The sequence below is a fragment of the Carcharodon carcharias genome, chromosome 19, assembly GCF_017639515.1.
Source record: "Carcharodon carcharias isolate sCarCar2 chromosome 19, sCarCar2.pri, whole genome shotgun sequence".
Classification (NCBI taxonomy): Eukaryota; Metazoa; Chordata; class Chondrichthyes; order Lamniformes; family Lamnidae; genus Carcharodon; species Carcharodon carcharias.
Genome location: NC_054485.1, coordinates 62785997 through 62807233, shown reverse-complemented (window position 1 = coordinate 62807233; position 21237 = coordinate 62785997). Strand labels below are relative to the sequence as shown.

General features: G+C 46.0%; 1 protein-coding gene across 3 annotated transcripts in view; it reads right to left on the bottom strand.

The window, feature by feature from the left end:
* The window catches only part of LOC121291867 (nuclear GTPase SLIP-GC-like), a 168431-nt gene that overhangs the window by 23004 nt on the left and 124190 nt on the right, over positions 1 to 21237 (bottom strand). For 2 of the 3 annotated variants that reach the window (XM_041213488.1, XM_041213486.1), the window contains exons 12-14: positions 11284 to 11417; positions 4506 to 4679; positions 1877 to 1954 (exon numbers count right to left, since the gene is read on the bottom strand). In XM_041213488.1, the coding sequence (XP_041069422.1) occupies positions 1877 to 1954; positions 4506 to 4679; positions 11284 to 11417 (386 nt within the window). The remainder of the gene's footprint in view (positions 1 to 1876; positions 1955 to 4505; positions 4680 to 11283; positions 11418 to 21237) is intronic. The other variant, XM_041213487.1, reaches the window with a different exon arrangement.

The window sequence follows — 21237 nt, the reverse complement described above, 5'->3', positions numbered from 1 at the left end:
CAATATTGCCAGCCCTCCCCCTTTTTTTACCTTTCCTATCTTTCCTGAACACCTCATATCCAGGGATATTTTACACCCAGTCCAGGCGTTCTTTAAGCCAGGTCTCTGTTATAGCCATAACATCACATTTCCACATGGCAATCTGTGCTTGCGACTCACCAATCTTATTTACCACACTCCATGCATTCACACACATGCACAGTAATTGTGATTTAGGTTTTGTTACTTTCTCCCTTACTCTGACCCCACCTATTAACTTACTATTCTCTATTCTAGTGCTGCCTGTGCTTCCCAGTAATCTGTGCCCAAGGTATTCCTCTCTAATATTCTCTCCTGGTTACCACACCCCTACCATGTTAGTTTAAGTCCTTCTCAACGGCACTAGCAAAACACCTACAAGGAACTCAATCCCAGCCCTGTCCAGGTGCAACCCGTCCAGCCTGTACAGGTACCCTCTCCCCCAGAGCCAGTCCCCATGTCCCAAGAATCTAGAACACTTGCTCTTGCACCATCTTTCCAGCCACACATTCAACTGTCTTATCCTCATATTTCTATACTCAGTTGCACGTGGCACTGGGAGTAATTTGGGGATTACTGCTTTTGAGGCCCTGCTTGCTAATTTTCTACCTAGCTCCTAAATTCTGACTGCAGGGCCACATCCCTCTTTCTACCTATGTCATTGGTACTGATGTACCACCCTACCCCACCCCCAGTCTGGGTGCTCTACAGCTGCCCAGTGACATCCTTGACCCTGGCACCAGGGAGGCAACACAGCATTTCAGATTTGCATCTGCAGCCACAGAAACACCTATCTATTCCCCTAGCTATTGAATCACCTACAGTATTCCTCTTCCAAACTTCCTTGTATCCCCCTGTACAACTGAGCACTGAGCCATCATTGGTGCCATGGACTTGGCTCTGGCTACACTCCCCAGATGAAACATCACTCTCACTGGCATTCAGAACTGAATGCTGGTTGGACAGTGGGACGCACTCTGGGGCTCCTGCTCTACCTGCCTGTTCCTTTTTGACTGTCTAGTCATCACTCCTTCCCTCTCTCCCTGCATATTCTTAGCTGCGAGGTGACCACACCAATTAATGCACTATGCATGTAACTATCAACCTCATGAATGCTCCGCAGTGACATCTGCTGCTCAAGTTCCACAATTCAAACTGCTGTAACTGACGACACTTGCTGCACAAATGGTTAGCCAGGACATGGGAAGCGTTCTGGAGTCCCCACATAGCGCAGGATGTGCACTCTGGAGGTTGGAGCAGCCCTGCCATTTCTGTATTTATTAATTAATACCTTGTTACTGCAACTAAACCTTACATCTGGTAATAAACCTTACCAATATTAATAAAACTTTAGCAATTGTAATAAAGTTTGCTACTATTAATAAACCTTAATAATATTGATAACCTCTACCCTACCAATACTTGCTACCCCTTACAAGTGGTAATAAACCTCACTTAAGAATAAAAAATAAGACTTACCAGCTACTCCAGTGTAGCTGACGGCCTCCAGATCCTCCTTTCACCCTTCTTCTATGTGCTGCTGACCACACCTGGTCCTCTTTTCACCCATTCTTCTAGGCACTGTTGACTTCTCCAGGCCCTCCTTTTGCCTCCCCCATATTGGCCAACTTAATTACTCTGCTCCTGTCACCCACTTCAACTTGTCTCCTTCTGAACTTGGCGCACTCTGTTCTCTCAGGTCCAACCCTGACTTTGTTATCAAGCCTGCCAACAAGGGTGGTGCTGTTGTTGTCAGGCGCACAGACCTCTACTTTGCAGAGGCTGAGCGTCATCTCTCAGACACTTCTTCTTATCACCCTGTAAACATTAAGCCATTGTTTCCAGAAGTGTCACTGACCTCATCTTCTCTGGAGATCTTCCCTTCACAGCCTCCAGCCTCATAGTCCTTTAACTCCATGTAGCCCACTTCGACCTCCTTCCAAAAATCCACAAACAAGACTGTCTTAGTAGACCCATCATTTCAGCCTGTTCCACTGAACTCATTTCTTCCTACCTTGACTCTATTCTCTCTCCTCTTGTCCAGTCTCTTCCTTTTTACATTTGTTGTTCTTCTAACGCCCTACATCATTTCAACAATTTCCAGTTTCCTGGCTCTAACTGCCTCCTCTTTACCATGGACACCCAATCCCTCTACACCTCGATCCCCAACCATAATAGTCTGAGGGCTCTCCATTTCTTCCTTGAACGGAGGCCTGAACAATCCCCATCCATCACTACTCTCCTCCATCTGGCTCAGCTTGTTCTCTCATTAAATAATTTCTCTTTTAACTTGTCTTTAGGGCATGGGCCTTAGTTATGCCTGTCTTTTGGTGGGGTATGTGGAACATTCCTTGTTCCAGTCCTACTCAGACCACCTCCCAGAACTCTTTATCTGGTACATCAATGACTATATTGGTAGGGCTTCCTGCTCTCACCCAGAACTGGAAAAATTAATCAAATTTGAGGTCAATTTCCACGCCTCTCTCAACTTCACATGGTCCATCCCTGACACTTCCCTTCCCTTTCTTGACTTTTTGTCTCCATTTCTGGGGATAGACTGTTTACTAATATTCATAACAAATCCATTGACTCCCACAGCTACCCTCCCACACCCTGCTTCCTGTATGGGTTTCATTCCATTCTTCTGGTTTCTCCTTCTCCATCGCATCTGTTCTGATGATATTCCCTTCCAGAATGGCGCTTCTGACATGTCTTCCTTTTTCTTCAACCGAGGTTTCACCCCTACTGTGGTTGACAGCGGCCTCAACTGTGTCCGACAAATCTCCCGCACTTCTGCCTTCGTCCCTTCCTTCCTTCCCAGAACCATCATAGGGTCCCCCTTGTCCTCACTTTCCACCTCATCAGCCTCTGTATTCAAAGGATCATCTTCCGCCATTTCCACCAACTCCAGCATGATGCCATCACCAAACACATCTTCCCCTCACCAGCCCCATCAGCATTCTGTGGGGGCTGTTCCCTCCATGACACCCTGGTCCACTCCTCTATCACTCCAACACCCCATCCCCTTCCCACAGCACCTTCCCATGCTATTGCAGGAAGTATAACGCCTGCCCCTTTACCTCCTCTCTCCTCACAGTCCAAGACCCCAACCAACCCTTCCAGTTGAAGCTGTGATTCATTTGCAATTCTTCCAATTTAGTCTACTGTATTCACTGCTCACAATGTGGTCCCCCCTACACTGGACTAAATGCAGGCAGGGTGACCTCTTTGCAGAACACCTTCACTCAGCCCACAGGCATGACCCCCAACATCCCGGTCACCTGTCATTTTAACTCACCACCTTGCTCTCATGCTCACATTTCTGTCCTCAGCCTGCTACAATGTTCCAGCGAAGTGCAATGTAAGCTGAAGAAACAGCACCTCATCTTCCAATTAGGCGCTTTACAGATTTCTGGATTCAACACTGAGTTTAACAACTTCAGACCATGAACTCTGTCCTCCATTTTGATTCTTTTTCTCCTCCCAAGTGCCAGTCTGTATCTTGTTCTTTTTTTTAAGTTTCAGACAGTGCTGACCTCTGCTATTCACACCTATTCTGGACTACTCTTTTGTTTCTTTAATACTATCATTACCACTCCCTTTGCCTTGTGTTCCATGACATGTTTGTCACTTCATCTCACCCACCCTCCAACCCATCCCTGACCTTCTCTTTTGCTCCACCTGCTTTCCTGCCTTTTTCAACTGCAAAAAACCCATCACATTCCTACCTCCCTTCAATTCCGAAGAAGAGTCATATTGGACATGAAACTTTTTCTTACTCCACAGATGCTGCCAGGCGGGCTGAGTTTTTCCAGCACTTTCTGTTTCTATTTTGGAACTCCAGCACCACAGTATATTGCTTTTACCTGAACCAGCAGATGTAGTGTATTTGGATTTCCAAAAGACTTTTGATAAGAGGCCACATAAAAGGTTATTAAACAAGATAAAAACAAAAAACTGCGGATGCTGGAAATCCAAAACAAAAACAGAATTACCTGGAAAAACTCAGCAGGTCTGGCAGCATCGGCGGAGAATAGTTGACGTTTCGAGTCCTCATGACCCTTCCACAAAACAATTCTGTGGAAGGATCATGAGGACTCAAAACGTCAACTCTTTTCTTCTCTGCCGATGCTATTAAACAAGATGTTGGGGCAAGATATTAGCATGGATAGAGTACTGCCTAACTAACTGCCAAAAGGAGAGTATATGGGTCATTTTCAGGTTAGAAAACTTTAACAATTTATTCCAGGTTTGGGAATTAATGCCAGCACCATCAATGGGAAAAAGGGTGTTGAAATCATCCTTGTAAGTCACAAACACTGCTGTCATTCTCCACTTCACAGAATCACACAGTACAGAAGAGGCCCTTTGGCCCATTGAGTCTGCACCGACGTGTGAGAAACACCTGACCTACCTACCTGCCCATTTACCAGCACTTGGCCTATAGCCTTGAATGTTATGACATGCACCTCACTCATTGTACCTACCAGCTCTGCATGCTGTTTAATGACTTTCATGCACCTTTTCTCTGCTTCCTCAACTCCTGATTTCAGATGACCCTGGAGATCTCTCCCACAACACTCCAGGTGTTCAGCAAAAGCTTCCAATCCTTTCTTCAAATCCTTAGACATGGTGTCAAATCTGCTGCTGAGGATAATATTCTGCAAATATTTACAGTGCTTTTAAAAACAAGTCAAGTATTGTAATGTTTGCACAAAAATAATTCACAAAAATTGGCTTAAAATGTGTTTTGCAACAATAGGCAATCTGAGTGGGGTATGGGCAAGAGTTTGTCCAGGACGGTATGGGGCAGGGTCGAGTGGTTGGAAAGGTCGGAGCAGAGTCGAGTATTTGAAAAGTTTGGAGCAGGATTGGTAGTTTGGAATGTTCTGGGCAGGTTCAAGTGTTTGGAAATTTCGGAGCAGACTCGAGTGTTTGGAAAGTTTGGAGCAAAGTCGAGAGTTTGGAAAGTTCCAGACAAGGTCCAGTGTTTGGAAAGTTCGGAGCAGAATTGAGTGTTTGGACCAGGGTCAAGTGTTTGGAAAGTGCGTAGCAGGGTCAAGTGTTTGGAAAGTTCGGAGCAGGGTCAAGTGTTTGGAAAGACTCATTGACGTCTACAGCTCAGAAGGAGGCCATTCGGCCCATCATGTCTGTGCCAATCAACAAAGATCTGACTACATCAGTCCCATTTTCCAGCACTTGGCCCATAACCCTGGAGGTTATGGCAAAGCAAGTGAATTTCCAAATGCTTCTTAAATGTTACGATGGTTTCTGACTCAGCCACCCTTCAGGCAGTGAGTTTCAGACTCCAACCAGCCTGTGGGTGAAAAAATTTCTTCTCAGCTCCCCTCTTAGCTTTCTACCTCTTACCTTAATTCTGTGCCCCCTGGTTATTGACCCCGCTACTAATGGCAAAAAATGCCTTCCTATCCACCCTATGTCCTTTATAATTTTATACACCTCCATCAGGTGCCCTCTCAACCTTCGCTGCTCCAAGGAAAACATCGCCAGCCTAGCCAATCTCTCCTCATCACTAAAACTCTCCAGCCCAGGCAGCATCCTAGTAAATTTCTCTGCACCCTCTCCAGTGCAATCGCATCCTTCCTATAATGTGGTGACCAGAACTGCACATGATACTCCCGTTGTAGCCTAACCAGCATTTCATGCAGTTCCAACATAACCCCCCGCTCTTGTATTCTATGCCTCGGCTAATAAAGATTATCCCATATGCCTTCTTAACCACCTTATCTACCTGCCCTGCTACCTTCAGGAATCTGTGGATATATGCACCAAGGTCCTTCTGATCTTCAGTATTTTCCAGGGTCCTGCTATTCATTGTGTAATCCCTTGCCTTGTTAGCCCTCCCCAAGCGCATTACCTCACACTTTTCTGGGTTGAATTCCATTTGTCACTACTCTGCCCACCTGACCAGCCCATTGATATCCTCCTGCAGTTTACAGCTATCCTCCTCACTTTTTACTACCGTACCAATTTTCGTTTCCTCTGCGAACTTCTTGATCATACCCCCTATATTTAAGTCCAAATCATTTATGTACACCACAAGCAGCAAGTGCCCCAGCACTGAGCCCTGTGGAACTCCACTGGAAACAGAGTTCCAGTCACAGAAACATTCTTCTACCATCACCCTCTGCTTCCTGCCTCTCAGCCAATTTTGGATGCAACGTGCCACTTTGTCTTGGATCCCATGGGCTTTTACTTTCTTCACCAGTCTGCCATGAGGGACTTTATCAAAAGCCTTGCTAAAGTGCGTGTAGACCACATCAGATGCATTACCCTCATCAACACTCCTGGTTACCTCCTTAAAAAATTCGATCAAATTTGTCAAACACAACCTCCCCTTAACAAATCCATGCTGACTATCCCTGACTAACCCGTGTCCCTCCAAGTGCAGATATATTCTGTCCCTCAGAATCCTTTCTAGTAACTTCCCCACCACCAAGGTTAGACTGACTGATCTGTAATTTCCTGGTCTATCCCTTCCTCCCTTTTTTAATAAAGGGACAAAGTTAGCAGTCCTCCAGTCCTCTGGCAACTCACCTGTGGCCAGAGAAGATTTGAAAATTACTGCCAGGGCCTCTGATATCTCTTCCCATGCCTCCCTCAACAGCCTGGGATACATCTCATCCAGGCCTGTGAATTTATCCACTTTTAAGGCTGTTAAACCCACTAGTACTTCCTCTCACTCTATGTTAATTTTCTCTAATATTTCACAGTCCTCCACCCTGATGTCTATACCCGTGTCGTCCTTTTCCATTGTGAAGACCGATGCAAAGTATTCATTAAGGACTGTACGCATGTCTTCCAGGTCCACACAGAGATTACCTCTATGGTCCCTAATTGGCCCTACTCTTTCCCTAGTTATTCTCTTGCTCTTTATATATTTAAAAACCCCCTTTGGGTTTTCCTTTATTCTACTCACCAATGCTTTCTCATGCACTCTCTTAGCTTTCCTAATTTCCTTTTAAAGTTCCCCTTTGCACTTTATTTTCTCCTCTAAGGACTCTGTCATATTGAGCCCTTGGTATCTGCCATAAGTTTCTCTTTTATTCTTAATCCTAACTTTTATGCCCCTTGACATTCAGGGTTCTCTGGATTTGGTCCCCCCTTTGTCTTTACTGGAACATATTTGCCCTGTACTCTCGCTATTTCCTCCTTTAATGCCTCCCACTGCTCTGACACAGTTTTATCTGCAAGTAGCTGCTCCCAGTCCACTTGGGCCAAATTGCATCTCATCATAGTAAAATTAGCCTTTCCCCAATTTAGAACTTTTATTCCCAGACCAACCTGATCCTTTTCCATAACTAACCTAAATCTACCTGAGTTATGGTCACTATCTCCAAAATGCTCCCCTACTGATACGCCTTCCACCTGCCCAGGCTAATTTCCGAATATTTGGTCCAAAACTGCCCTCTCCCTTGTTGGGCTTTCTATGTACTGGCTAAAAAAGTTCTCCTGGATGCAACTTAAAAAATATTGCTCCCTCCCTACCTGCACAGTAAAACTATCCCAGTTAATATTTGGGTAGTTAAAATCCCCTGCTATTACTGCCTTATTATTCCTACACTTCTCTGAAATTTGATTACATATTTGATCCTCTATCTCTCTGACTGTTTGGAGCCTATAGTACACTCCCAACAGCATGTTTGCTTCTTTTTTGTTTTTTACTTCTACCCATATGGCCTCATTTAATGATCCTTCCAAGATATCGTCCCTCCTCACTGCTGTAATTGATTCTTTGATCAATACTGCAACCCCCCCTCCTCTTCTATTCCCCTCTCCATCTCCTCTGTATACCCTATAACTCGGAATGCTGAGCTGTCAATCCTGCCCTTCTTTTAGCCAAGTCTCGGCCATACCTATGATATCATACTCCCACATGCCTAGCTGTGCCCTCAGCTCATCTGTCTTATTCCTCGGGGTCCTTGCATTAAAATATATTCCATTTAACCTTGCTAAATTCTTCCTTCTTTCGTATCTAGCCTATGTTCCTCTGCCTTCCAGACTCACTTACTCACATTTTAACTTCTAATTCTATCTCAGATTCTCTCTCCTCTGAACTACTTTTCATAAACCCACTCCCCCTCCCAATTTAGTTTAAATCCACCCCAACAGCATTAGCAACCCTCCCCGCGAGGATGTTGGTCCCGTTCCTGTTCAGATGTAACGCATCCAACTTGTACAGGTCCCACCTCCCCCAGAAATGGTCCCAAAGCCCCAGGAATCTAAAGCCCTCCCTCCTGCACCATCTCTCCTGCAATGCATTCATCTGCTCTATCCTTCTGTCCCTATACTCACTACTGCGTGGCACTGGGGGTAATCCGGAGATTACTACCTTTGAAGTCCTGCTTTTCAAGTTCCTACCAAACTCCCTAAAGTCTACTTGCAGGAGCTCATTTCTCTTTCTTCCTATATCATTGGTCCCAACATCGACCAAGACCTCTGGCTGTTCACCCTCCCCCTTCAGAATGTCCTGCAGCCATTCTGTAACATCCTTGACCCTGGCGCCCGGGAGGCAACATACCATCCTGGAGTCACGTATACAGCTGCAGGCGCACCTGTCTACATCCCTCACTAATGAATCCCCTAACACTATTGCCCTTCCACACTTCTTCTTCCCGCCCTGAGCAGCTGGGCCACCCACAGTGCCATGGCCTTTGCTCTGTTTGGCCTCCACAGAGGAACCGTCACTCTCACCATTTTCCAAGGCCGAAAAACAGTTTGCGAGTGAGATGCACACGGGGGATTCACTCACTACCTGTCTGGTCCCCTTTTCTGCCTGGCGGTCACATATTCCCTCTCTGCTTGCACTTCCTTTAAGCTACGGGGTGACCACATCCTGAAACGTGCTATCCACGAACCTCTCAGCCTCGTAAATGCACCGTAGTGCCCCCAGATGCTGCTCAAGCTCCAAAGCCCAGAGCTCAAGTTGCCCCAGTCAGAGGCACCTCCTGCATACATTGTCATCCAGACCGCCAAGATGGTCTAGGATTTCCCACATAGCGCAGGATATGCAAATCACAGGACAGAGCTCCCCAGGCATACCTTACCTAAATAGAATAGGGTTCCTTGCTTTTATTTTACCATTACTCCTACTTGAGTATAGACTAGGTGCTAGATCCTCTAGATAGACTAGATTCTCTAGGTGCTGCTGACTGCTTGTCCCAGGGTCCTCCTCTCATACTCTCCTCAAATTCGGAGCAGAGTGAGTGTTTGGAAAGTATCAGGCAGGGTCCAGTGATTTGAAAGCTCTGAGGAGAGTGAGCATTTGAAAAGTTCTGGACAGGTTTGGTTGTTCGGAAAGTTCGGAGCAGATTCGAGTGTTTGGAAAGTTTGAGGCAGGGTTGAGTTTTTAGAAAATTCAGAGAAAGGGTTGAGTGTTTGGAAAGTTCCAGACAGAGTCCAGTGACTGGAAATTTCAGAGCAGTGGTGTGAGTTTGGAACGTTAGGAGCAGAGTGAGCATTGAGAAAGTTTGGGACAAGGTCTGAGTGTTTGGAAAGTTCCGGAGCAGAGTCGAGTTTTTTGAAACTTAGGAGCAGAGTGAGTATTTGGAAATTTCGGAGCAGGATCGAGCGTTTGGAAATTTCGGAGCAGGATCGAGAGTTTGGAAATTTCGGAGCATGGTCGCTTGATTGGTAAGTTCGGAGCAGGGTCGAGAGTTTGGAAAATTTGGAGCAGGGGCGAGTGTTTGGAAATTTCGGAGCAGGGGTGTGTGTTTGGAAAGTTCGGACCAGGGTTGCTTAATTGGAAAGTTCAGAGCAGAGTGAGTGTTTGGAAAGTCCAGAGCAGGGTGAGTATTTGGAAACTTTGGGGCTAGGTCATGGATTTAGAAAGTTCCAGAGCAGGGTCAAGTGTTTGGAAAATTTGGAGAAAGGGTTCAGGCTTCGGAAAGTGCGGGGAAGGGCCGAGTTTTTGAAAAGTTCCAGACAGAGTCCAGTGTTTCAAAAATTCGGGAGAAGGTCGAGTGTTCGGAACATTTGGAGAAAGGGTCCAGTGTTTGGAAAGTTCAGAGCAGAGTGAGTATTTGGAAAGTTCCGGATGGGGTTGAGTGTTTGGAAAGGTCGTGGAAGGGTCAAGTGTTTGGAATGTTCGGAGCAGAGTGAATGTTTGGAAGGTATCAGGCAGGGTCCAGTGATTGGAAAGCTCTGAGGAGAGTGAGCATTTAGAAAGTTCCGGGCAGGTTTGATTGTTTGGAAAGTTCGGAGCAGAGTTGGGTGCTTGGAAAGTTCGAGGCAGGGTTGAGTTTTTAGGAAATTCAGAGAAAGGGTCGAGTGATTGGAAAATTCCAGACAGAGTCCAGGGATTGGAAATTTTGGAGCAGGGGTGTGTTTGGAAAGTTCCGGACAGGGTACAGTGTTTAGAAAGTTCAGAGCCAAGTGAGCTTTTTGGAAAATTTGGGACAAGGTCGAATGCTCGAAATGTCCGGAGCAAGTGAGTGTTTGGAAAGTTCTGGACAGGGTCGGGTGTTTGGGAAGTTCAGATCAGGGTCGTATGATTGGAACAAAAACAAAAATACCTGGAAAAACTCAGCAGGTCTGGCAGCATCTGCGGAGAGGGACACGGATGACGTTTCGAGTCCATATAACCCTTCATCAGAAATAAGACACATAGAAATGAGATCAAATATAAGCTGGTAGAAGTGGGTGGGACAGGAGAGCTCGATAGGGGGCCAGTGATAGGTGGAGGCTGAGAAGAGACTGCCAAAGATGTCACAGATAAAAGGCAAAGGGGTGTTGATGGTGGTGATATTATCTAAAGGACGTGCTAATGGGGACATTAAGGGAAGCAAGCTAGTGGCAGATGGCCCTAGTGCGGGTGGGGTGGGGGGAAGGGATCGAAATGGGCTAAAAGGTGGAGATGAAACAATAGGTCCAATAAATTTGAAATAGGAAGGAAAAGTAAAAAATATAGTGTAAAAAAAATTATAAATTATTAGAAAAAGGGGGATCGGAAAAGGGGTGGGGATGGGGGAGTGAGTGTTTGCTAGATTCGAAGCAAAGGGAGTGTTTGGAAATTTTGGAGCAGAGTGAGTGTTTGGAAAGTTCGGAGCAAATTGAGTGTTTGGAAAGTTTGGAGCAGAGTGAGTGATTGGAAGGTTCGGAGATGAGGGAGTGTTTGGAAAGTTTGGAGCTGGTTCGTGTGTTTGGAAAGTTCAGAGCAGGGTCGGGCGTTTAGAAAGTTTGGGGCTAGGTTGAGTATTTGGAATGGTTGGGGTTTTTTGTTTGCTGAGGAATAATTATAAATACCTGTTTATTCTGGTTGCTGTTGAGCGATCCAAGAAGGTGCAGCATTCCCCACACCTCAGACACATAATCGTTCACCACTTTCTTTCTTTCTTTCAAATACATGTTGATGATATGTTTTTTCAGACTTGGTATTTCTAAAAATGACACAAGAGAGATTCTGCAGTGAGAGATCATGTGAGAGCTTGGAACATAGGAGCAGGGATAGTTCATTCGGTCCATCAAGTCTGCTCCTCCATTCAATACGATCATGGCTGATCATCCACTTCAATGCCTTTTTCCCACGCTATCCCCATATCCCTTTATGCCATTGGTATTTAAAAATCTGTCAATCTCTGCATTAAACATACTCAGTGACTGAGCTTCCACAGCCCTCTGGGGTAGAGAATTTCAAAGATTCACAACCCTCTGAGTAAAAACATTTCTCCTGAACTCGGTCCTAAGTGGCTTCCCCCTTATTTTGAAATTGTGTCCCCTGGTTCTAGACTCTCCAACCAGGGGAAACATCTTACCTGCAATTCCCCTGTCTATTCCTTTAAGTATTTTGTAGGTTTCAATGAGATCACCACTCTTTCTTCGAAACTCTAGAGAATACAGGCCCAGTTTCCCCAATCTCTCTTCATTAGACAGTTCTGCCATCCGGGGAACAAGTCTAGTGAACCTTCATTACACTCCTTCTATAGGGTGAGAGTGACTGCCCTTGACATCAAGGCTGCATTTGACCAAGTGTGGCATCAAGGAGCCCGAGCAAAAATGGAGTCAATGGGAATCAGGGGGAAATCTCTCCAATGCTTGGAGACATACATAACACAAAGGAAGATGGTTGTGGTTGTTGGAGGTCACTCATCTCAAATCCAGGACATTACTGCAGGAGTTCCTCAGGGTAGTGTCCTTGACCCAACCATCTTCAGCTGCTTCATCAATGATCTTCCTTCCATCATAAGGTCAGATGTGGGGATGTTTGCTGTTGATTGCACAATGTTCAGCACCGTTCGTGACTCCTCAGATAATGGAGCAGTCCATGTCCAAATGCAGCAAGACCTGGACAATATCCAGGCTTGGCTCACAAGTGGCAAGTGACATTTGCGCCACACAAGTGCCAGGCAATGACCATCTCCAACAAGAGAAAATCTAACCATCGCCCCCTGATGCTCAATGGCATTACCACTACCCCACTACCAACATCCTGAGGGGTTACCATTGACCAGAAACTGAACTGGACCAGCCATATAAATACTGTGGCTACAAGAACAGACTAGGAATCCTGTGATGAGTACCTCACCTCCTAACTCCCCAAAGCACAAGTCAGGAGTGTGACGGCATACTGCCTACTTGCCTGGATGAGTGCAGCTCCAGCAACACTCAAGAAGCTTAACACCATCCAGGACAAAGTAGCCCACTTGATTGGCACCCCATCTACCTATATTCACAACCTCAACCATCGATGTACAGCAGTAGCAGTGTGTACCGTCTACAAGATGCATTGCAGGAATTCACCAAGGCTCCTTAGACTCCTTCCAAACCCACAACCATTACCTTCTAGGACAAGGACTGCAGGTAGATGGGAATACCACCACCTGGAAGTTCCCTTCCAAGTCACTCACAAGCCTGACTTGGAAATATATCGCCGTACCTTCACTGTTGCTGGGTCAAAATCCTGGAACTCCCTTCCTAACAGCACTGTGGGTGTACCTACACCACAGGGACTGCAGCTGTTCAAGAAGACAGCTCACCACCACCTTCTCAAGGGCAACCATGGATAGGCAATAAACGCTGGCCCATTTACAAATTTTTAAACATGTCCACTTAGCCAGATCCTTTGGAATAGATTCTAGCATTTCCCCTGCTACAGATGTAAGACTAACAGGTTTGTAGTTCCCTGTTTTCTCTCTCCCTCCCTTCTTAAATAGTGGAGTGGCATTTACTACCTTCCAATCTGCAGGAGCCATTCCAGAATCTATAGAATTTTGGGAGATAATCACCAATGCATCCACCATCTCCATAGCTACCTCTTTCAACACTCTGGGATGTAGGTCATCAGGTCCCGGGGACTTATCAATTTTCAGTTCCATTAATTTCTCCAATATAACCTTCTTACTAATACTAATTTCATTCAATTCCTCATTCCCCCTGGTTCCTTGGATCTTTAATTCTGGGAGATTTCTTGTATCTTCCTCAGTGAAGACACACAGAGAGAAACCTGCAAAGTGCCTTGTAGTTGAAATTATACTCATTTTTGCTGATGACACATTGACAAATATGGAGATGAGGACTCGAAAACCATGGATTTCAATTGCTGCTTCAGTTCTTCACTTATGTCAGGTTTTGGATGGGGCTGAACTGGCAAGGGCTTTCTTCACCTCATTAAAAATAGATCAACAGAAATGGATTGGGATAATTTGAGAACTGAATTAGGCTATTGCAAAGAAGGTTTTCAGCTCCTCACTATTGGTTACATTAGAAAGGGTGATGCCAATGCCACAGTCACACAAATAACATGTGTTTCATTGCACTAAGGAAACACTGCTGTCCATATTATCTGCAGCATCTAGTCTCTGTAAAAATGGAGGTTCAGTGGATGGTCATCTAGGACTTTTAAAAGAACACTCTGTCAGAAAGATATAAAATTAATGGCACAAAGGAGACTATTCAGCCCACTGTATCTGTGCTGGCAGGAGACGCTATCAAGGCTCATCCCACTTTCCAGTTCTTGGTTTGTAGCCCCATAGTTGACTGCACTTCAGGTGCATAACCAAGTATTTTTTAATGTGATGAGGATTTCTGTCACCTTTTCAGTGAGTTCCAAACCCACACTACCACCTTGATGAAAATACTGCCCCTCAATTCTATTGTAATCTGCCAATTACTTTATTTTCATTCAGTCTCCGGTTGATGCAATGTATCAAGTGTGTTTCCACAGTGGATGGTGCATTGTGGCCAGTCTGCTTGTCACCTCTTGCTTTCAGCTCTCGCTGCTGGCTAGCAGTATAAATATTGTGAAAAGAGAGCCGAGTGCATAAGCCTCTCCTGCATAGCCCCTTCATCAGTAAGCCCCTTGTGGTGCCTCTCTGTGGCGACATACGTAAACTGGGTACCTTGCAGACCCAGGCTAAACTACAGGGGACTCAAAAGAGGCCTGGGCCCCAGATGTGTGGTATACAGGCCCACTGGTGTGTGGTTATGCCTTGGTGCCCAGGAGCCAGACCCCCAGCTATGGGTAAATAGCCCCACTGCCTTGTTGGCATTTCAAAGAGAAGAAGGCTCAGGGAGTAAACCCTGACACAATATCCGCAGTGGAGTCCTGTAGAAGGTAACCTGTCATCTGTCGGGCAGCTTTCCAGCAATTCCTGCAACAGATGGCAAGCTGTTCAACTTGGCAAATCTACACATCAAGACCAAAGTGTCCCAGTCTATCCCAATCTGATGTTCACTTGCAACAGCTTGTAGATCAGTTCTCCCAGGCCTGCAAGGAGCTTTGGCTGGAAATATTGCATTGATGACCAAAGTTATCGGCCAAGATATAGAGACTCCACCTTCCATCAACACTGACAACCTGGCTCTGAAGGTTGTTAACAGCTTCACATATGTTGGATCAACAATTGCCAGCAACCTGCCCCTTAATGCATCAGCTACCTGACTCTCCAAAGCCTGTCCACCATCTTCAAAGCACAAGCCAGGAGTGTGATGGAATACTCCCCACTTGCCTGGATGAGTGCAGCTCCAGCAACACTCAAGTAGCGACACGGTCCAGGACAAAGCAGCCCACTTGATTGGCACCCTATCCACAAACATTCACTCCCTCCACCACTGATGTACAGTAGTATCAGTGTGTACCATCTACAAGATAACACTGCAGGACCTCACCAAGGCTCCTTCGAAAGCACCTTTCAAACCCACAACCACTACCACCTAGAAAGACAAGTGCAACAGGTGGATGGGAACACCACCACCTGGAATTTCCCTCCAAGCCACACACCATCTTGACTTGTAAATACATCACCATTCCTTCACTGCCGCTGGGTCAAAATCCTAGAGCTCCCTCCCTAAGAGCACTGTGGGTGTACCTACATCACATGGACTGCAGCGGTTCAAGAAGGCAGCTCACCACCACCTTCTCAAGGGAAATTAGGGATGGGCAATAAATACTGGCCCAGCCAGCAATACCCACATTACATGAATTAATTTAAAAAAAAGGATTGCCAAGGCCACAGCTGTCATGCCAAAGTTGAGAGGTTGAGTGTGGATCAACAGCAAACTAACTAAAAATACAAAGGTCCGTGTGTACCACGCTTGTGTTCTCAGCACCCTACTTTACAGTAGCGAGGCATGGACAACTTATGCAAGCCAAGAAAAGCAGCTGAACAGCTTCCTCTTTTGCTGCTGCAGACAAATATTGGTCATCTCCCGCTGAGACAGTGCCGAGTATGGAAGTAAACCAGCATGCAGGGATTCCCAGCATGTTTTGCTCCCTTGAGTCAGTGGTGACTCCGTTGGCTGGGTCATGTGAACTGAATGGATGATAGCCGCATCCCCAAAGACATGTTTAATGGCAAGCTTTCTATTGGCACAAGACCAACAAGTTGTCCACGTCTGCGATACAAGGACATCTGTAAGCAAGACCTCAAGTTGACTGGGATCGGAGTCGATGGGTGGGAAGCCCTCGTTGCTGACTGGAGTGCCTGGAGTCAAACAGCCAGGAAGGGGCATGAGAAAACTAGAGTGTAAAAGAAATGACCAGATGGTGGAAAAGAGAGCCCGCCAGAAGGAAAAACATCAGTCGACCTCGGGCCAATGCTAATCTTCTGTGTCAGTCGCGGATGGGACTGCCACTCAGGAATCGGCCTCAAAGCCACAACAGATGATGTTCAGTCCAGAAGTGACATGCATCCTGGGCTCAGTCCATCATCTCCTGAGACAGATGGATGTCAACGCATCACAATTACTTTAAATTTAAGCCCCCAATTATTGCCCTCCTTGCTAAGGTCCTTCCTAAACACTCTATTTCAATCCCCTTAGCCTCGCCTATTGCAAAGAAAACAACAGCAGCCCATCCATTCTGTCTTTATAACTAAAAATTCTCCAGTCCTGGCAATTTCCTCATGCATGGCCATAGCACCCTCTCTATTGTGATCAGATCTAATGTGGTGACCAGTACTGCAGGCATTACTCTAGCTGTGGCCTAACTCTCATCATCCTGGGGGTTACCATTGACCAGAAACTGAATTGGACCAGCCATATAAAGCTAAAAGTAAATCTGCAGATAAGGCTAGCAGTTTCAAAAATAATAAAAGGACAAAATTTAAGGTTATGTATCTGAATGCACGTAACACTCAAAACAAAACAGATGAACTGATAGTGCAAATTAAGATAATCAAGTACGATCTAAAAGCCATTACAGAGACATGGCTGCAGAATGACATAGATTGGGGCCTGAATATTGAAGGGCAAATGTCATTTAGGAAGCACAAGAAGCTAGGAAAAGGTGGAGTGGTGTCTCTGTTAATTAGTGATGGTATTAGAACAATAAAGAAGGATGACCTAAGTTCAGAAAACCAGGATGTGGGAGTGGTTTGGGTAAAGATGAGAAACAATGAAGGCAAGAAGTCACTTGTGGGAGTTGTGTATAGGCCCCCTAACAGTAACCACATGGTAGGATGGGGTATAATGGAAGAAATCATGGGCAGCTTGTCAGAAAGGTACGGCGATAATCATGGAAGATTTTAATCTACATATGACTGGAAAAATGAGAGGGGCAAAAGTAGCGTAGACGAGGAGCTCATAGAATGTTTTCAGAATAGTTTCTTAGAACAGCATGCTCTGGAGCCAACCAGAGAGCAGGCTACACTAGACCTGGTATTGTGCAATGAGATAGGGTTAATTAATGACCTCATAGTGAAGGCACCCCTAGGTAGCAGCGATCATAGTATAATTTAATTTAACATTTCATTTGAGGGAGAAAAGAATGGATCTAAGACTAATATTTTAAGCTTAAATAAGGGCAATTATGAGGGCATGAAAGCATAGCTAGCGAAAATGAACTGGCAATGTAGGTTAAGGAATAGGTCAATAGAGATGCAGTGCCAGATATTTAAGGGGATATTTCAGAATACGCAGAATTGGAATACACATTCCAATGAGAATGAAAAATTCTGAGGGCAGAACCCACCATCTGTGGTTAACTAAAAAAGTAAAAGGTAGTAACAAACTAAAAGAAAAAGTATATAATTTTACAAAGATGGGTGGCAGGTCAGAAGGTTGGATAGAATACAAAAACAGCAAAAAAATGACTCAAAGAGAAAAATTAGAGTACGTGAGAAAGCTAACTAGAAATAGAAAGACAGATAGTAAGAGTTTCTACAGATATTTAAAAAGGAAAAGAGTTAACAAAGTGAGCATTGGTCCTTTAGAAAGTGAGTCTGAGGAATTAATAATGGAAAATAAGGAGATAGCAGATGAATTAACAGGTATTTTGCATTGGTTTTCCCTATAGAGGATACAAGTAACATCCCAGAAATAGCTATAAATCAGGAATTGGAAGGGAGGAAATCAAGAAAATTACAATCACCAAAGAAGTAGTACTGAGCATATTGGGGCTGCGGACTGACATGTCCCCGAGTCCAGATGGACTTCATCCTAGTGTCTTAAAAGAAGATAGTTAATGCTGATAAGATTGTTGTATCTCCACCTTTTAGCCTATTTCGATCCATTCACCCCACCCCCACTAAGGCTATCTGTCACTTGCTCGTCCTGCTTTCTACCCTTAATGTCACCTATTAGCACATTCCTTAGCTAATATCACCACCATCAACACCGCTTTGTCCTTCTGTCTACAACATCTTTGGCAATCTCTTCTTCGCCTCCACCCATCACTGGCCCTCTATCCAGCTCTACCCGTCCCACCCCCAACCAGCTTATATTTCACTTCATTTCTAATATTCATTAGTACTGATGAAGAGTCATAAGGACTCGAAACGTTAACAATATTCCTCTCCGCAGATGCTGTCAGACCTGCTGAGTTTTTCCAGCTATTTTTGTTTTTGTTTCAGATTTCCAACATCCGCAGTATTTTATTTTTAAGATAGTTAATGCGTTGGTTTTAATTTTCCAAAATCCCCTAAATTCAGGGAAGGTTTCATTAGATTGGAAAATAGCAAATGTAACTCCTTTATTCAAAAAAGGAAGGAGAAAGAAATCAAGAAACTATAGGTCAGTTAGCTTAACAACTATCATAAGGAAAATGTTATTATTAAAGATGTTATAACAGGGCATTCGATAAATTCAAGGTAATCAGGCAGAGTCAACCTGGTTTTGTGAAAGGGAATCATGTTCAACCAACTTATTGGATTCTTTGTAGAAGTAACATGTGCTGTGAACAAAGGGGAACCAGTGAATGTGATGTACTTAGATTTTCAAAAGGCACTTGATAAAGTGCCACATCAAAGGTTATTGTGGAAAATAAAAGCTCGTGGGGCAGAATTTTACATTCGGCATGCAGGCGCACGCACGACACGCCAGAAGATAAAATGACATGCGATGATGTCGGGCGTGCGTCCCGGCGTCATCAAGCACCATTGTGATATTTCGCTAGGCGAGTGTGCTATGAGGATGGAGGTGCACCCGCCATTAATTAACGGGCCAGTTAAGGCCCTTGAGGCACCAAGTGTCTGTGATTTTACATAGCCTGTGCGATTTTCAGGGCATCACACGGGTGCAAAGGGCAGGCAAGTAGGCCACATTTTCAAAAACCTCAGCCATGGGCAAGAGGGGTGAGTGGGCTTGCTTTTGCGACTTGTTTGTACTTTAGTTTATAACTTGCTGCTGCTTGCTTGTGTGAACAGGACAATTTCATTTCGCTTCACAGCTGCTTTTGACAGAGAGATAAGAGGCTTTAGTTCAGGACTCCAGGGGAGTCATACCTCATGGGGCCTTCCAGGTATCAGACAGCCTTCCCTTACCCTGGATTGTGGTCTCTGCTGGAGGCGCTTCCTCTGAGGAGGAAGAGAGGGCCAGAAGGCGAGGAGGTCGTTTGCCCCTATTCAGCCTCCAGGGGAGCCACCTGTGGGTGGATAGGCGCAGGCACAAGGGGCGCAGGGCTAACAGGAAGTCTAAGGCAGAAGGAGCCGCAGAAGATGCCACTATCCTGTTGCCAGCGTTTACAGGCGGCGATGCAGCTACCTCAATATGTCTGAGGTGCAATGCCGAAGGAGGCTCCGCCTCTCATGGGAGACTGTGGCTTCCATCTGTCAGATGATCAGGCCCAGCAGTGTGGGTGGACACCCCATGCCAGTGGCGCTGAAGGTCACAATGGCCCTGAACTTCTATGCCTCCGGCTCTTTCCAGAGGTCGGCGGGTGTTCTTTGTGGAGTCTCCCAAACAGCTGTCCACAGTTGTGTCAAGCTGGTGACAGACGTTCTGTTCAGACGTGCATTGAGTTTCATTCACTATCGCACGGCCGAGGCCAGCAAGGCAGTGCCAGAGGTTTCGCGACCATTGCTGGTTTCCCCCGTGTCCAGGATGCTATGGACTGCACACATGTGGCCATCAAGGCGCCAGCAGGTGAGCCCGGTGCCTTCGTCAACAGGAAGGGCTTCCACTCCATGAACGTGCAGATAGTGTATGATCACAGGATGCTGATTCCGAAAGTCTGTGCAAGGTACCTGGCAGCTCCCATGACGCTTAGATCCTGAGACACTCCCAGGTACCAAGGCTCATCAGTGCTCCAGCCCGACTGGATGGATGGCTGCTGGGTGACAAGGGCTATCCCCTCAAAAGGCAGCTCATGATGCCTCTCTGCCATCCAAGAACAGAGGCCGAGCAGTGGTACAACAGAAGTCATGCCTCCACAAGGGCTGTGGTAGAGAGAACCATCGGTCTTCTCAAGATGCGCTTCTGATGCCTGGGCCATTCAGGGGATGGACTACAATACCACCAGATCGTGTGTCACTGATAGTGGCTGCAAGCTGCGCTCTCCACATTCTGGCACTGGAAAGGGGGAACGCAGTGGAGGAAGACGTTGACGCAGCTGCTCTGGCTGCACACGATGAGTCCAGTAGTGAGTCCGAGGACGATCACAGTCAGGAGAACGCTGAGGGGTTAGATGCTGACCTGGACAACCTCCAGGGAGGCAGGGACACCTGGGAGGCTTTGATCCAACGCTCATTCAGCTAGCCTACCAAAGAACCACCATCACATGCCAGGCTCCATACTCTACACCTGACAGGAATATTTGCTTGGTGAACAACATGCACTATGTGCCATTTCAATAAAGTTCAATGACAAATAAGTCAGTCATAACATCATGGGTTACCCTGCACCTGCAGAACTAATGAAGCACTCAGAGACTTGTTAAACACAAAAACATTTAATGGTGTGGTGCCTGGCATACATAAAACAAATTAAGTGGAAAGGTGTTCTCCAACACACCTAATAATAATGGGGGAAAAGAATATCACCAGTGATAAGCCCGTGTTGTGCTTAAGGTGCTTTAAGTTTTCGCTTGACGGTGCTACGTCTAGGTGCTCCCCCCTCGTTGGCACCAGCATTGGAGACAGCTGCTCACTCTGCTGTCTTGTTGGCCTTGATGATCTTGGCGGACATCCTCTGGCCCATGAAGCCTGAACTGGTCCCGCCTGGGAGGGAGTGGTCAGGGCAACGGCTGGCATCTCCCCAGTCTCCGCAGCCTCATCAGGTGCCACGGTCACTGACAGAGGGGCGGAGGAGCTGCTGCACTCATCCAGAGTGTTCTGAGAGGAGCTCGCAGGGACAACAAGCAGCTCGGGTGCCAGGTCGCTTTGGACCTCCCTGCTCATCATTGATGGATGGGCACCCAGCTGGATTACTGCCCAATCCATCTCCCACACCAACAGGGACCACCTGAGGCCATTGCCAGTGTGAGGGCTTGCATGTCCAACTTCATCCCCAGGAATCACTGATTCAGCTCCTGGAGGAGCCTCTCCA